Here is a 17,500-nt window from a genome sequence, read left to right as displayed (position 1 = left end):
GTGCTTAGCACTGGATATCTTCCGTCTTGCGCATAGCAGGTCGAGTATTAATAACAACAAAGTCACCCGTGACCTCGGATGACCCGCCCACCGGGTATAAGTTCCGGTGTCATCCCGAGATCAGTTCTACGGAATCTTCTCGCGAACTCACGAGATTCCGAGTGACTAAGAACTCTGGCGGTCATCCAGGATTCATAGAACCATAGTTACATACGTAACTTGCGTTCTATTTCATCCTTCCTGACCGCCAGAGGCGGTGCTTAGCACTGGATGACTTATACCAACAGAGTCACGAGGAATCCCAAGGAAACTACCTCATATGACTCAAGCAGAGGATTTGGACCACCTGCAATGCATGGAGGGTGTTCCCGTTCACTCTGTAGTCTCTGGTGAATGTGCGCAACGATGCCCCTGAGGCTGTTGCATACATATGCACCTATATTCCCTACGGGCATACCTCAGGGTCGCCCGTGATGTGGGAACGCCGTTGGTAGAACAACACCCTGCTCTGGATGGCAGAGCACGGACGTTCACCACCTATGCCCAGGCAATGGCCTCCACTATCTAGTGGAACAGGCACTGTTCTGCAGTGGCATAGCCCTTCTTAGATCCACCCTAACTGACTAGTTATGGTGGTCAAGCTGTGCAGGCTGGACAGGCTGGTTGAGACCCGAGCGTGCCAGCACCTTTGGGGAAGCCACTGCTGTGGGCCGCAGTGTGACACCCGAGCCCTCTGAGTTCCCCTCAGACAAGGCTCATTGACCGACAGGGCGTGTAGCTTGCCTACTTGCTCTGCCGCAGTTATGGCAAGGATGAAAGGTCTTTGCCGACAGCAACCACAGCTCTGCCTCTGCCAAGGGAGGCGAGCATAGGGTGTCCAGTACCCCGGGCAAGTCCCCTGGAGGAGCCCTCGGGGGCTCAGGGGATAGTCACTGAGGCCCTCCTTATGAAGAGGGACACCAGCTTGTGGCTGTTCCGCATCATTGTCGGCTTTAGCATGCTGCCCTGAAATGGCAGCTATGTAGTCCCTCAGGATAGAGGCAGTCATGCCCTTAACTAGAAGGGATGACGGAGGCGTGAGTACCGTAGGCACGAGGCACCGTACTGTGTCCCTCCGTCCGCTGGTCGGGAAGCGGCTTCGGTCTGCACGTCTCGTAGACGGATGGCACTCCGGCATTTAGAATAGTCCTCTGGACTGATTCTGTTCAGCTGCTTCTGCTCTCCTGCGGCCAAGCCCTTTGTTGGGCACGGCCGGGATCGGGATGGCAGGTCCCACCATCTAGCTGTGCTAGGGTCCCGCATGTCAGCGAGGCACCGTGGCGTCTCACAGCGAAGTCTGTGCAGCCAGGGGAACCAAGTCCTGGCTGGACGCAAGGGGGCCACCAGCAAAATTCGGTGGCCCTGTTGAAAACCCCGAGTAGTTGGCAAGATCAGCGGAAATGTGGGGAACGCCCTGGTTCCGTTCTCCTGGTCGCTACCTCGCCCGACAATTGGTCAGGTGAAGGGTTGCGGAGTAAGAAAAATCAGAAGGGCACGGGAGCTTCGTAGCAGCTCTGCCGCCCTAGGGGCCCCTGGAGGTTCAAGCCAATACGTGGTTGAGGCGATGTCTCGCCCAACAAGTACATATTCCCTCCCAAGTATGGCAGGAACTGTTTGAGCGCTAGGTGCATGGCCTGTGGCTCCAGACCCAAGTGTCGCGAATAGACTGTCCTCTGGAAGTCCTGTACCGCCAGACTGCGCCCCACTTGAGAGGCGGAGTCTGCTGTGGCGACCTCCCGGTGGGGCGGACCCTTCCTGGGGATACCTTCTGACGGGTATGCTCTCACCCTCTACGGGGATAGAGCCGTGTGCACCACTGTGTACCCCATCTTGTGCCTGTGGCCCCTGGCGGAGGCTGTTAGGCCCTCCATGCGAAGGGCACCGCGACAGCAGCCCAAGCATTTGCCCCATAGGCAAGGAAAAAGGATAAAAGACCACTGCCTGCCCCCTCAGAGAGTACCTACCTGCTTGAGTGACGGGCAGGCCCACTTAGTGGCTGCCTCTAGAGCTATACCAACGAAGGTTGTGCTCCGAGAATGGCTCAGAAAACTCTTTATGTTCACGAAGGCCCAACCGGGCAGCGTGAGAAAGAGTGTAAGACAGCTGATGCAGCTGTCAATTTACCCGATAGGCAAGAAGAGAGGATATAAGACAGCCATCTGCCCCCTCAGAGAGGGGAAGGCTGCAGAGGATGCTGTCCACCTGTCTGAGTGACGGCCAGGCCCGCTTAGTGGCTGCATCTAGAGCCACACCAATAAAGGTTATGCTCTGAGAATGGCTCAGACAGTTGTTTGTTCACGAAGGCCCAACCGGGCGGCGTGAGAGAGTGCAAGTAATGCACTGTGTGGCCCTAAATGGGTATGGCGCACATAGCCAGATCGTCCAGGATGGCAGTTTCCTCACGCCCTGGTGATTGCAGGGCGGCAGTAATGCCCTTTTGTAGAAACTCCTGGGGAAGTCCACATGGAAGAAGCCTGGGAATAACGGCTTTGGAAAGCATAACAGAGCAACCGTCTGTGAAGCATTCTAGGAGCCTGACAAAAGGCCTCCCTTAAGTCGACAGACATGAGCCGATCTCCTCTGGAGACCACACGAAGGATGTCTGCTGGGCTCAGCCTGAGAAAATCAAGATGTGGCGCCCCCGAGTCTGCGGGGTGTGGACACGGTCCTGCGAAGACCAGATAACTGCTGCCTGGTCTAACCGGCTTGCACCGTGCGCTGCTGCGCCTGTAGAGCAGGTCCCCTGATTTCACTGGGACAGTAGGGAGGTTGTTCCTACATGCCTCCGACAAGGGTGCCTGCGCCGGCCAAACAGCTGGTCTGAACCCTGGAGAGCATTAGGCGCCCAGGTTCTCTTGACGTAAGTGCAAATGCCTGCAGCGAAGCATCACTGAGGCTGTAGTCAAGTATGACATATGAGGGGGAGTTGCCGTGTAGTAAGCACGGTAAAATGGTCACCTGAGAACCGACTGGGCTCGAGGGCACCGGTCATCCGACCTCGGAGTCCCCTTGGGGAAAAAACCGATGGATGCGATAGTCAGCTCAATGGATGGCATGGGACGAAGGCCACATTTGGCCATATCCTGCATGGACGCCGGGGTTCGGTGATCTATCGTAAGATGGTAACCCCTCAGATAGTCTCTGGAGGGGAGACTGAAAAGGTGGCAGGGCCGGGAATGCCCCTGAAGAATGCACTAGCGTGCGTGGGGTTCCGGCTGCTGTATATCCAGCAGTTCCTGTGCCCTGCGAATGACGAACCCGATGGGGCCGTCGACTGCCCCCTACAAGGGGCTACCACTGGGATGTCCTCCCTTGGGAATGGATCAGCCGTGGGTGGATCTGATGCTTCAGTCCTCCCTGCACTAGGGTGGCGACTTATCTGAGCTAGTTCTGCGGTCAGCAGACCTACTCTATAAGCTAGCCTGCCCGATTGCACTGCTAGGGGAGCCCCTGCGGCTCCTAGCCGGCGCTTGCAACTGGTCGGCTGGCCTGGAGCTGACCTGACCTGTCTGTTGGGGTCCTAGCAGGAGCTAGAGCGGGCGCACTCCGCTACTGCAGCGCAGGTCCTGTGGAGCAGGACAGAGACAGCCCGTCTAGTGAGGGGAGAGCGTAACGCTGCCCTCACTCGTACAGTAGCTGTAGCTGCTGGGGGTCGCAGCAGTAGCACTTTGCTACTGTGGCCCAGGTCCTGTGGAGCAGGACGGAGACAGCCCGTCTAGTGAGGGTATCAGCCACCACTGGCCTCCCTCGTCCGGTAGCTGTAGCTGCTGGGGGTCGCAACAGTAGCACTCCGCTACTGTGGCCCAGGTCCTGTAGGACAGGACGGAGACAGCCCGTCTAGGAGGGTAGAGCGCGGACGCTGGCCTCGCTAGTACGGTAGCTGTAGCAGCTAGGGTCGCAGCAGTAGCACCTGCTACTGTGGCCCAGGTCCTGTGGAGCAGGACGGAGACAGTCCGTCTAGTGAAGTGAGGGCGTCCCAAAAACACCACTGTCCTCACTAGCACGGTAGCTGTGGCTGCTGGGGGTCGCAGCAGTAGCACTCAGCTACTGTGGCCCAGGTCCTGTGGAGCAGGACAGAGACAGCCCGTCTAGTGAGGGGAGAGCGTAACGCTGCCCTCACTCGTACAGTAGCTGTAGCTGCTGGGGGTCGCAACAGTAGCACCTGCTACTGTGGCCCAGGTCCTGTGGAGCAGGACGGAGACAGCCCGTCTAGGAGGGTAGAGCGCGGACGCTGGCTTCGCTAGTACGGTAGCTGTAGCAGCTAGGGTCGCAGCAGTAGCACCCGCTACTGTGGCCCAGGTCCTGTGGAGCAGGACAGAGACAGTCCGTCTAGAGCGAGGACACCTCTTCAATACAGTAGCTGTGATTACTGGTGTCCTATCAGTAAACTTAAGCGAGAGCACTCTGTTACTGTGGAAACAGGTTCCGTGGAGACAGTTTAGAAAGCGGTCTAGAGAACAGCCTCTCTCTTAGAGAGAGGAAGTGAGGACACGCTTGACTAGTACAGTAGCTGTAATTACAAGCATCCCACGAGTAGCCTGGGCGAAAGCCTGTGCTACGGGGGAGCAGGTCCTGTGGAAAACAGTCGTAGTGAAAGGGCAGGTCTCTTCGAGGACCCTCTCCACTAGTATGGCCACTGTACTTACTGGTGTCCTCCCAGTAAGCCTGAGCGAGAGCTCTGCGCTACTGTAGACGCTGATCCCGTGAACACGGGTCAGAACCCAGCATGTCTAGTGAGACAGTGAGGACACACTTCACTCGTCTGGTCTGTCAGCATTAGCGTGGCATTAGTTGGCCTGAGTGGAGACGCTCTGCTAGCTGTAACAGCGGCGATGTCATGGAGGTACATGTGCAGTATGCATCAGTATCGACTTATAGCCTCCTTAGCGTCCCCCCGGTGAGCCTGAGCGGGACGCTCTGCTCACTGGAAGCCGGTAGCAGTGTAGCAGTGTGGCAGCCAGCCGCAACGAGCGGACGCGCTCTCGTTAGCGCTGTAATCGCCCACCAGTAGCCTGAGCGAGAGCGCTCCACTACTTGGGCCGAGGTCCTGTGGAACAGGAGGTAGCTGTCGGATTTAGCGTAGGCTCCGTTAGCCTGAGTGGACACACTCTGCTAGCTATGCACGGCGGCAATGCTACCAAAGTCAACACACACGCTATCTCAATCGCTACAGAGCGCCGGTGTAGCAGCACCGAGCGGACGTGCTCCCGTTAGCACACAGTTAGCAGGAACGAGAGCTCTGCTCCTGTGGGATATGCCGTCATAGGCAACAATTGTATTCGATCTCACCCGATTGAAGCTTCGCGGTGAAGGCGCTCTGGTGAAGACCGAAAAAGACTCGTGCGTTCTCCGGTCCGCCTCGACGGACCGCCGTAGAGAAACGCAACGTCCTCCTCCGAGGAGGAGAGCTCGTCGCAGCCTCTGGAGGGCGACGGATCGCAACTCCGACCATTTGGTCACAAGGCTCCCCGCGACGAGCTTCAGTTAAACTTCAGCCTTAGCTGATGCCTGCTTGCGAGAAGATGAAAAAGAACTGATCTCGGGATGACACCGGAACTTATACCCGGTGGGCGGGTCATCCGAGGTCACGGGTGACTTTGTTGTTATTAATACTCGACCTGCTATGCGCAAGACGGAAGATATCCAGTGCTAAGCACCGCCTCTGGCGGTCAGGAAGGATGAAATAGAACGACTTATAGTTATATTCCATCCTGTAAACCAGTGGAAACATAAATCATACTCGCTAGTTATTACTCATTCCTCCCAGTAAAGAAGAATAAAGGTGAAGAGTTTCACTAGAACTCTCTTTATGAACCCAGAAGTGTCTCCTGTATTAATCCAGATTATTCACGTGTCTAATCCTTCCATTAATCCAGTTATAGCTGCTTCCTTTATTACTACAGCTACACTACTCCTCACCTGTGTATCAATACTGTGACATCACCCACACACCGTGATGTCACAGACTCACCGTGACATCACACACAGCTTTACCTCACGTCCACACGTCACCCTCACTATCTCACATCCACGTTTTTCTTTTCTTTTTCAGGATTGATCTCCAGATCCGAGCCCAGACACACGGCAGCGTACGCCTCCTCTTCCTCACCTCTTGCGCGCCGCCTCCTCTTCCTCACACTCAGAACCTTCCGGTTCATTTCTAGACGGCGGGCGGGCGGCCGGCCGCGTCGTCCTCGTGGACCTCCTCCTCCTCCATCATCATCATCATCATCATCCCGCCGGCTGCACAGCACCGAGCCTCCTGTCTGAGCCGCCGGTCGGTACAGCGCCGGCTGACAACACTGCACCCTGTTGCTACGACAACGGCACACAATGTGTCCGGGAATGTCGCTGCGCTTCCTTCACTCCTCGCGATATGAATATCATCTCACCCTCATGGATATCATCTCATCCTCATGGATATCATCTCACCCTCATGGATATCATCTCACCCTCATGGATATCATCTCATCCTCATGGATATCATCTCATCCTCATGGATATCATCTCACCCTCATGGATATCATCTCATCCTCATGGATATCATCTCACCCTCATGGATATCATCTCACCCTCATGGATATCATCTCATCCTCATGGATATCATCTCACCCTCATGGATATCATCTCACCCTCATGGATATCATCTCATCCTCATGGATATCATCTCACCCTCATGGATATCATCTCACCCTCATGGATATCATCTCACCCTCATGGATATCATCTCATCCTCATGGATATCATCTCACCCTCATGAATATCATCTCATCCTCATGGATATATCTCATCCTCATGGATATCATCTCACCCTCATGGATATCATCTCATCCTCATGGATATCATCTCACCCTCATGGATATCATCTCACCCTCATGGATATCATCTCACCCTCATGGATATCATCTCACCCTCATGGATATATCTCACCCTCATGAATATCATCTCATCCTCATGGATATCATCTCACCCTCATGGATATCATCTCATCCATCAGGACCAGTGGAATCAACTCCTAAATCACAACACGTGTGAATGGAGACTTCTTGTTGTATTCGCCCTTAAAAAAAGGGGGCGGAGCCACAGCTCGTCTCATTTCATTCGCACGCGACGTCACGGCTCACCGAGGAAGGTGTTGGCGATGAACTCGGAGACCTGGTTCCCCGAGCGGCTCATCTCCGAGAGCTGCGTCAGCTCGCGGTTCAGCATCCTCTTGAACTGGAAGACACAACAACAACAACACGTTAGACACAACAACAACACAACAAGACACACAAACATCAGGACAGAACGTTTACATTTGTAAAAGAGACACGATGGAGGTTTTGTGATTCCCCAAACTCGTGTGTTGTTCCCCGTGAGGAGGTTTTTATGTTGAAAGGGATTTTTAAAAATCAGCTATAAAAAACAAAAGGTTTCAGATGTATGAACGGTTCAATATCAGATCATCTAAAAACTCATTTCGATATTTTTAAAACCAGTTCTGACATTAAAAATCATGGAAACTAAATGTGTTGCTGTACGCTGTCAGTAACTTAATGTCTACATAATTAGTAAGTTATGTAGTAATAGTGCATTACTGTTAAATGCTCCATCTTCTGAATGTTTAGCACTAACATGTCGGGGAACTATAGAACTAGAGTGCAATATTAGCACATTTATTTATCTGTCTATTCATACACGGACCGTTTTATTAATTTATAAGAGAGACCAGCTATAATATCTCTAAAGTCTCTATGTTCGTGTTCCCTGAGTTTGATGCCAGCAGCTTCCTCACTGATTATGTAACAGCTGGTCATGTGACTGAGGGAGAGAGGAGGGGGAGAGAGCTGCAGCACCACAACAATAACACACATGAATCCTGAAGCTTCAACCAGCATGCTCATCATCATCATCATCATCATCATGGTTCTCCTGGAGCTTCTCAACACACCTGCTCCCTCTATTGTAGACACACACACACATACACACACACTCACACACACATGCGATATGTTTACAAACACCATGCAGCATATTCCTGCAACCAAACAACAACTCCCCCCCCCCCCCCCCACCACACACACACTATATCTGTTTCTCGCGCACATGCACACACAACCACGTGCACGGACACACAGTTCTCCACATCCAGCCCGTTTGCAGAGTCCGGTAACGCCCCCCCCCCCCCCCCGAGCCTGCAACGCCGGTACATCCCGGTGTAAACACGGCGCGCTCCCGCGGCTCACCCGTCGGACACGCGCATGATGTTGATGTTAGAGGTCCCCGGAGGTCCAAAGCGAAGCGAGAACACGCGCACGCGCGCGCGCTCAGTGCCGCGCGGCTCACTCAGTACTACTGGTCCTCACTCAGCGGTGTCAGTTTGAACCAGAGGGGGGGGGGGGGGGGGCAGAGGGGCTGTAAGGACCGCCCTCCCCCTCCCCCTCCCCAATCAGATCCACCTGGATTCAGGGGCTGGGCGGCGGGGAGGGATCTGATTGGCTGAATGGTGAGTGGGAGGAGCACCGAATGAAGAGAGAAGCTTGATGGAGGGAAACGAGGCGATGATGATGATGATGATGATGAACTCTTGATATGGAGGAAGAAGCTCTTCATGAAGTGTTTCTGGTTGTAGAGTTATAGATCAGAGGCGGGAGCATGTGACCGGAATCCGTCGTAGTTGTCACGACAACGGCGAAGCTCCCAATTGAATTCTGATGAGTTTCTCGTCGATGCAACCGTCTCCTCCTCCGTGTCCTCTCACCTTGTTGGACGCCATCTCGCCCACCGAGTGTCTCGTCTGCAGCGTCTCCAACTGGTCCAGACACCAGTCCAGCTCCTCCAGCGTCTCCACCGCCATCTTCTGATAGGGCTCCTCTGAAAGGTCAGAGGTCACACACACACACACACACACATGTTACAGGTCAGGTGTGATGCAGCTCTCATGAATAACCCGAGAGAGGGGTGAGAAGATGCATCAGCTGGTTGCTTTGCACCTGTCATGCCAATTTAAATAAACAGCTCACACACTCCAACGGGTGTTTGAGGTGAAGTCGTGTAGAAAAGTGTTGGTAGTTTCTACATGACACACGAGTACCACTGACCTGAGAGACATGGCTTACACATGGGGGGCTGGTTGCTGCCCGGCGGACGCCTGCAACCAGAACACGGCGGAGGGGTTAGCGGAGCCACAAGATGACGAGCAGTCGGCCATTTATAGTTTCTTTAGTTTCTTTCTCCCCGGAGTCCTTTTGACTTCACGTCTCATGGGGTCATCGGACCCTATGAGACGACATAGATCCTATCTGCTGATGGATCGTGGAGGTCTCCATCGTGGAATATGCCTACTATGAACTATTCATCCACTCTGTCACATTCATTGAATGTATTTAAACTCTAAATCTGTCCTTCTGGTCACATGACATCTATTGTTCTGTCCATCCTGGAGAGGGATCCTCCTCTGTTGCTCTCCTGCAGGTTTCTTCCCTTTTTTTCCCCCTGAAGGGTTATTTGGGAGTTTTTCCTGGTCCGATGTGAGGTTTTGGGGCAGGGATGTCTATGTGTACAGATTGTAAAGCACTCCGAGACTAATTTGTAATTTGTGAAATTGGGCTATACAAATAAACTGAATTGAATTTATAGTTCTTACTTTGCTACTCGATCCTGGAGATGAGTCAGAACAGCAAAGTTACTCCTCACGGTGCGGAGACTGGCGAGAACCTGAGAGGGAAGAAGAGACGTGAGCTGTGGAGCCGTGTGGATGGATGGAGACCCCCGACGTCGCCTTTCATGTCAACAGTGGTACAGTCGGTTCTACTAACATGCTACTAGCATGCTACTAACATGCTACTAGCCTGCTACTAACATGCTACTAACCTGCTACTAACATGCTCCTAAGATGATACTAACATGCTAATTACATGCTCCTAACATGCTACTACCATGCTACTAACCTGCTACTAACATGCTACTAAAATGCTATTAACATGCTACTAACATGCTACTAAAATGCTCCTAACATGTTACTAACATGCTACTTACATGCGACTAACATGCTACTAACCTGCTACTAACATGCTATTAACATGCTACTAACATGCTACTAAAATGCTCCTAACATGCTACTAACATGCTACTAGCATGCTACTAACATGCTACTAACATGTTCCTAACATGCTACTAACCTGCTACTAACATGCTACTTACATGCTACTAACATGCTCCTAACCTGCTACTAACCTGCTACTAACATGCTACTAACCTGCTACTAACATGCTACTAACATGCTACTAACCTGCTACTAACCTGCTACTAACATGCTACTAACCTGCTACTAACATGCTACTAACATGTTCCTAACATGCTACTAACCTGCTACTAACATGCTACTAACATGTTCCTAACATGCTACTAACCTGCTACTAACATGCTACTTACATGCTACTAACCTGCTACTAACATGCTACTAACATGCTACTAACCTGCTACTAACCTGCTACTAACATGCTACTAACCTGCTACTAACATGCTACTAACATGTTCCTAACCTGCTCCTAACCTGCTACTAACCTGCTACTAACATGCTCCTAACATGCTACTAACCTGCTACTAACCTGCTACTAACATGCTACTAACATGCTACTAACCTGCTACTAACATGCTACTAAAATGCTACTAACCTGCTACTAACATGCTACTAACCTGCTCCTAACATGCTACTAACATGCTACTAACCTGCTCCTAACATGCTACTAACATGCTACTAACATGCTACTAACATGCTACTAACATGCTCCTAACATGCTACTAACCTGCTACTAACCTGTGCAAACGGAGTGACGATCATGTCTTCCCCGTGCCTGTGAACACAGACAAACACACACATGAGTGTGTGATGCAAAACAAAGATATGACAATATGAGACACAGTGGTTATATATATATATATATATTAGGGCTGTGAAACGAATACAATTTTTAATCGGGTTAATCACAGGTTTTTGTGGATTAATCATGATTAATCACATATTACAGATATTCTCGGTAAATTTTGTGAGAACATAGAGATTTATGACAAAAGACGGATATATACATTTATACATTCTTCTATACAATGGTGCTGCAACTCAGCAGTTATTTAGCAGTTTTCTTCCATATGGAACATTAATACATCTTCATCCTAAACAGAATGTTTAACCCTCCTGTTACCTTTCGGGTCAATTTGACCCCATTCAATGTTTAATGTCGGTGTTCTTTGGGGTCAATTTGACCCCAGGCTGTTTTCACTGTGTCAAACATATCAGAAATATCAACTTTGTTATTTATTTAAAGGGCTATTTAGGTAGTCAACAAACAAACATAAAGTACCTCACACTTAAACTTGGGAAGCAATATTAATTCTAATAATTTTCTGGAGGTTTTAATTGCTGGGGTCAAATTGACCGCGAGGGTAAAATATGTGAGTAAATGTAAAGGTAACAGGAGGGTTAAACAGAACATTTTCTCTTGTTTGTCAACCATTAACTCCACCATGATACAATCTAAAGGCCTCTAGTCTTCCTCTAGCAGCTGCTGAGGCAAACTGACTGTGTGGGTTTTCTTCATGAACTGGGCCGTGATGAAAGGGACGGCGGGGACACCGCTGCAAAGCTGAAACCTCACCGGCCCGGACAGGTGGACAGATTGACAAGTGACTTTTTTGGCTCGGTCGATGCGCGCACGGAGCTCTGTGGCGCGCGAAGCGGAGATCGATAAGTGTTAACGCAACGCGAAGAGACAGAAATGACATGCTGCTGTGGAGATACGATCAACAACAGACGTTTAGTTTAATAAAAGAACAAAGGCGTGCTATAGAGAACATGTCAGGGGCGGGCCAATCTCTTTAATGTCATGCGATCTACCGACACTACGCGCGATCGACTGGCAGGTCGCGATCGACGTGTTGAGACCCTGATCTACAGGAAGTAAAAGTCGTAACAAGGTTTCCGGAGGTGAACCTGCGGAAGGATCATTACCGATGAACAGACCGTCTGCATGAGAGCGGACAGAGTTCAGATTGAAGTGGTGGATTGGAAGCTCATTTTGCAAGTGACTTTCTTTTCGTCCCGACGACCAACAACAGACGGATTGGAAGCTCATTCTGCGCATGCGTTAAATGCGTTAAAAAAAAAAACTAGTTAAACCTGAAATTGAATTAACTGAGTTAACGCGTTATTTTTCACAGCACTAATATATATATATATATATGCGGTTGGTTATTGGTGTTACGTGGATACACAAAGTCACGATAAAATACTCACAGGTCGCTGGCGGTGGACGAGTTTCGGGACATCGTTTTGGACGAGAGGTCGAAGTCGGAGTCGGAGCGGTAGAGGAACGACTCGCGCCGCTGGCTGTGGGGGAAGTTGGCCTGCAGGATGAGTCCAGAACCCGGACTGGCCTGAGGGTCCAGGGGGCTCTGGCCCACCGAGAGCCCATTCTCCACATCGATGCTACACAGAGAGAGAGAGAGAGAGAGAGACCAGACAGTAATAAATAAAAGAGTAAAAACATTGATGGTGCGTCCTCAGCGCTGCATCCGAACCACGGAGACGAGAGATAGAGATGAGAAACACGAGGAGGAGATCCGTATGATGAAGCCTCTGGGGGGGGGGGGGGGGGGGGGGTTCTCTGTCACCCTGGTCTCCATTACTTCAGTGGTGCCTGGCTCAAGGGCACAAAGATTGAAACAAACGGCCACTTTTAACTTCTCTGAGCTGAATCCTTCAAAAACGATATCGTAATTGTAAAAATAAAAAATAAAAACATATTAGCACCTTTATGTGGATATTGTATGTGTATTTTAATGCATGTTGTATCATAGTTAGATCAAGTGGTCTCTGTTATAAAACCAACAGCACCATCAGAGCTCTGGAAGGTGGCGCTCTATTTTCTATTTTTAGCTCCGCCTCCAGCAGCAGCCTGATAAATGAAAGACGGCTGTTACGCAATCGATGCTGAATGATGGACATAATTCACAGAAGCAGAGAGGCATAAACCATAGAGGAGGATGAGGGGGGGGGGGGGCTGCAGCAGGGCTTACCTCAGTGATACCCCCCCCCCCCCCCCCCCCCCGTGACGAGGCTCCATCAGAGGAGACCAGTGACGTCAGAAGCTATAAATAGATCTGCCTGCCAGGAAAGAGAGGAATGGATACTGATGACGCTGACGTAGATACACCCCCCCCCACTCCCCCCCCTCTCCTCCTCATGAATACATACATGAAGGATTCTCCTTTTGCTTTTGATTGGTTGAGAGCTGACAGATGACTCCAAGTAGAATTACAAGACCACCTTTATGTTCTCTTCTGATGCTCCATGTTTTTAAACCTTTACTAGTCGACGCGTCCTGACTGTCCTGAAGTAACAGCTGTTAGGTGTGAATTTAAACTCTTTACATTTGAGTCGATCCGTCACATAAAAGTAAAAATGAGTTTAAACCATCAATCAGTCTTTACTTTAATGTAAAGTTGCTTTATACCACCTCTGTTCACCGAGATCTCCACGTCCCATCAGAGGGAGATGAAGATGAGATTCCTTAAATATGATGACGTAATGCCACTGATAATAATTATATAGTTATAATAATGTCATATTGATTTAGAGTGTTTCAGGAGACTCACTGTGAGGTTTCAGTTTTCACAGATTCATAATCATCATTGATCTCTTCATTCATTCACGTTCAAAAGTATCTGAAGCCAACGGGTCTTCTGAAAGGGAGACAGCGCCCACTACTGGAGAAAAGACGGTACTGCAACAACCCACACACACACACACACACGCACACACACACACACACACACACACACACACACACACACACACACACAGGGCTAACGTTTTGTGTTGGGTATTCTGCTCCATCTGAAGTTGATGGGAGCTCTTTCTAAAAAAACACATCTTTCCTTGTGGTATTTTGTTTTTCATCTGCAGGACATTAGGGCTAAAACATTTACAGCCGATGCAATAAATGAGTAAAATAAGTCAGGAGTACGTTCCATGATCTGATAAAGTAATTATACTTGATTAATGTATTTCCTCCCATCACAGATCATCTTACACAGATAAAGAACACGATGCCGAAGGTCTTCAGATCGTATTCAACGATGAGGAACGACGGCGTGATCGTAGAACGCGGGAGGGAAAGGTTTAAAGTAAAAATAAAAGAGGTTGTGGACTAAAAAATACGACAAGGACACAAATAGTTGTTATAGCAACGCTACTGCAGCGAGATGCGCCTCTTTAGACAGACAGACAGGCAGAGAGACAGACAGATGAGCAGAAAGAAAGACAGACAGGCAGACAGGCAGACAGGCAGACAGAGGAACAGACAGACAGACAGACAGACAGATGAGCAGAAAGAAAGACAGACAGGCAGAAATACAGGCAGACAGAAATACAGACAGACAGAAATACAGACAGACAGGCAGACAGGCAGATAGAAATACAGACAGACAGACAGACAGGCAGGCAGCCGGACGTCTTGTACGGTTGCAGCTCTCATAACACGTTGACCTCGATCGCATTGTTTCCACTTCTCTGACGTAAATGAGGCTCCCTTTACTCTCTTTAACCCCGTTTCACTGAACCACACACACACACACACACACACACACACACAGGCACACACACAGGCACACACACACACACACACACTAACTGGTGCTTTTGTTCCCAGGATGTTTGGGTTGCTCCTCGTCGACATGAAGAGGAAACTTTGTGAAACCAAAAAGACGTTAAAATAAATAAAGTTGGCGTTTAACCATCAGGCAGGAAAAGAGTTTCATTGGCTGATTATTAATCAATAAATGACCAGCAACAGGAAATAATGAACCATTCTGATTATTGATTAATCATTTGAAGCAACACATTCCACACTTTGAGGATCTGCCGCGTCTCTGTTATTTCATTTAGTAGTAAACTCAATATCTTTGGATTTTTTTAATGATCTTTTTTTCCATTCATTTCTGACATTTCATGGATCAACATGTCAGCTGATTCATAAAGAATATTATGAGTTGCAACCTTATCGTTTTAGAGGTGCTGAGGTGATTTTATCTACACTTTGAAGTACAATGAAGCTGTAACTATTGTAATTCCTGCCGTGTGTCATCTTAATGTCATCTTAACCATCACAGAGGCTGATATGGACACAGGATATTCTCACTATTACAGTTTTTTCCGATTGCTAAACGACAGCGGGCACAACTGGAGTCACATGTGCAAAACTCTAACTACAGTCTGCACTACCAACAGTCACCTGAGCTAAACAGTTCACATCACCTGCAAAACTCATTCCAAGCAACACAACTCTTCACACATGGCTCAAAACACGCTCAGTGCAGCCAAACAACATGCACAACCCTCACTGAGGTAACACACACTGTCACTCAGAACACACTGAGAGTAAAAACACGAGCATCAAACACCAATACAGAAAATACTAACTTTTCATCTTTACAGTTTGAACAATTTCAGTGACTTCAAACAAAGTAATATTTTCTTCAAAGAAAAGAGTGACATTCTTTCACATGATTTATTAATTTTTTTAGAACATAACAATTCTTTAAGGTAAATGAAAATTAGCAGTTTGCTTCAATAGTCTGTAGTAATTTACAGAATTACAGTAATGAGAAAAGAAAGGTAGAAACTAAAAGTAGAAACTGTAATTCGAACAAATAATTGAGGGACTAATCCTGCCTCTCTCTAGCATCAGGCCACATGTTGTCATCAACATCACATCTCATGTTCTCTCTTGCCACCTGGGGAAGAACCTTCTGGAAGGCCTGATCCATCCCTGGCAGTCCTCTGGACTCGTGTCCTCACATCCGGCACGCATGGCTTCCAAAAGAGATCTTAGGTCTGGTGGTGACCAAACACTTGGTTCACGACATTACATTACATGGTCTATAAGTGGAGCCCTTATTTCATCTGGAATAACAGCTCTTTGTCTTCCTCCACTCCTCCCTGCCACCCTTCTCCCTCCACGAACCCGTCTTCCTTGTTCCATTTCCAAAATTAGTCTTTCTGAGCTCTACCTCTATATACTGTAATATATATATATATATGTGTGTGTGTTCACTAACAAGTCTAAAACAAGACACCTGCTTAGCCTTTCAGCTGAAATTGCAATCAGCAGTGTTTGAAAGGCACAAGGCTGAAATGTATTCCGGTTTGAATGTGTGGTTCATAGTGTTGACAGCAGTGTGTTAGCATTTGAACAAAGTGCTGTAGATCCTCAGTGTTGTGCAGGTTGTGGTTCAAGTCATGGGAAAAGTGTTAGAGTTTTGAAAACTGTGTTCAAGCAATGAAAAACAAACTAGAGTTTGGTCCACATGAACTGCTGGTGTGCAGACTGTAGTTAGAGTTTTGCACATGTGACTCCAGTTGTGCCCACTGTCGTTTAGCAAACGAAAAAAACTGTATTAGAACCAGGGTTCTTACACATTTTGACCAATGTATTTCCATAATAATAATATTAATACATTCATTTTATAAGGCGCCTTTCAAGGCACTCAAGGTTGCCATACAACACATTACAAAATGGACACAATTAAAAAGCAGAACAGTTAAAAAGCAGAACAGTCTGCAGCAGAGCAACCAAGAGGGGAACAAGTCAGGCATAGGCCTGCCTGAAAAGGTGAGTTTTGAGGTGAGTTTTGAGGTCAACATCCAGGACTTTTCCAGGACTTTGAACCAAATGTCCGTGACCAAACTGAAATCTCGGTATAAACATGAACAATTTAGAAAATGTTGCGTATTAGAGCGTACGCCGGCTTATATTTAGAGCATCTTTCTTTAAAAAACATATTAATTATTTCAAACTCGGCGTAAATGAACATGTGATAACAAATTTCCATGACTTTTCCAAAACTTCTATGATTTAAGTTTTTTTTTCCAGGTCTGGAAATGACCATTTTAAAATTCCAAGACTTTTCCAGGACTTTAAACCAAATTTCCATGACAAAACTGAAATCTCGGTAGAAAAATAAAAAATTTAGAAAAGTGTGCGTATTGAGAGCGTATTGCCGGCTTATCTTTTGAGCGTCTTTCTTAAAAAACATTAATTATTTCAAACTCCATGAACTCAAACTCAAATGAACATGTGATTAGAACAAATTTCCAGGACTTTTCCAAAACTTTTATGATTTACGTTTTTTCCCATGACTTTTCCAGGTCTGAAAATGACCATTTTAAAATTCCAAGACTTTTCCAGGTTTTCCATGACCGTAGGAACCCTGTTTAACACTAACATTATTCAAATAGCCCTCGTGGGGGAGGAGATGCAGCCTTTTGGGGGGTTTTGTTTATGTATTTTCGAGCAGAGGCCTCGGGGTTAAATAAGTCGTTCAGCAGTGAACCGTTACGCCGTATTAACCGAAAGATGTCGAACAACGAGGAACCTTGCCGACGCTCCGGAGGAACCTTCTGACCACGCGTCACGTC

General features: G+C 48.4%; 1 protein-coding gene across 3 annotated transcripts in view; it reads right to left on the bottom strand.

Moving 5' to 3' along the window:
- Positions 1 to 17,500, bottom strand: part of pde4cb (phosphodiesterase 4C, cAMP-specific b) — an 81,680-nt gene that overhangs the window by 12,173 nt on the left and 52,007 nt on the right. For all 3 annotated transcript variants that reach the window (XM_056414109.1, XM_056414108.1, XM_056414110.1), the window contains 6 exons: positions 12,317 to 12,508; positions 10,841 to 10,877; positions 9,668 to 9,738; positions 9,123 to 9,172; positions 8,783 to 8,895; positions 7,164 to 7,257 (listed from right to left, as the gene is read on the bottom strand). In XM_056414109.1, coding sequence (XP_056270084.1) covers positions 7,164 to 7,257; positions 8,783 to 8,895; positions 9,123 to 9,172; positions 9,668 to 9,738; positions 10,841 to 10,877; positions 12,317 to 12,508 — 557 coding nt within the window. The remainder of the gene's footprint in view (positions 1 to 7,163; positions 7,258 to 8,782; positions 8,896 to 9,122; positions 9,173 to 9,667; positions 9,739 to 10,840; positions 10,878 to 12,316; positions 12,509 to 17,500) is intronic.

This window comes from Pseudoliparis swirei, chromosome 5 (genome assembly GCF_029220125.1).
Source record: "Pseudoliparis swirei isolate HS2019 ecotype Mariana Trench chromosome 5, NWPU_hadal_v1, whole genome shotgun sequence".
Taxonomy (NCBI): Eukaryota; Metazoa; Chordata; class Actinopteri; order Perciformes; family Liparidae; genus Pseudoliparis; species Pseudoliparis swirei.
The sequence above is the reverse complement of the archived record's forward strand: the minus strand, read 5'-3'. Positions and strand labels throughout refer to the sequence as shown.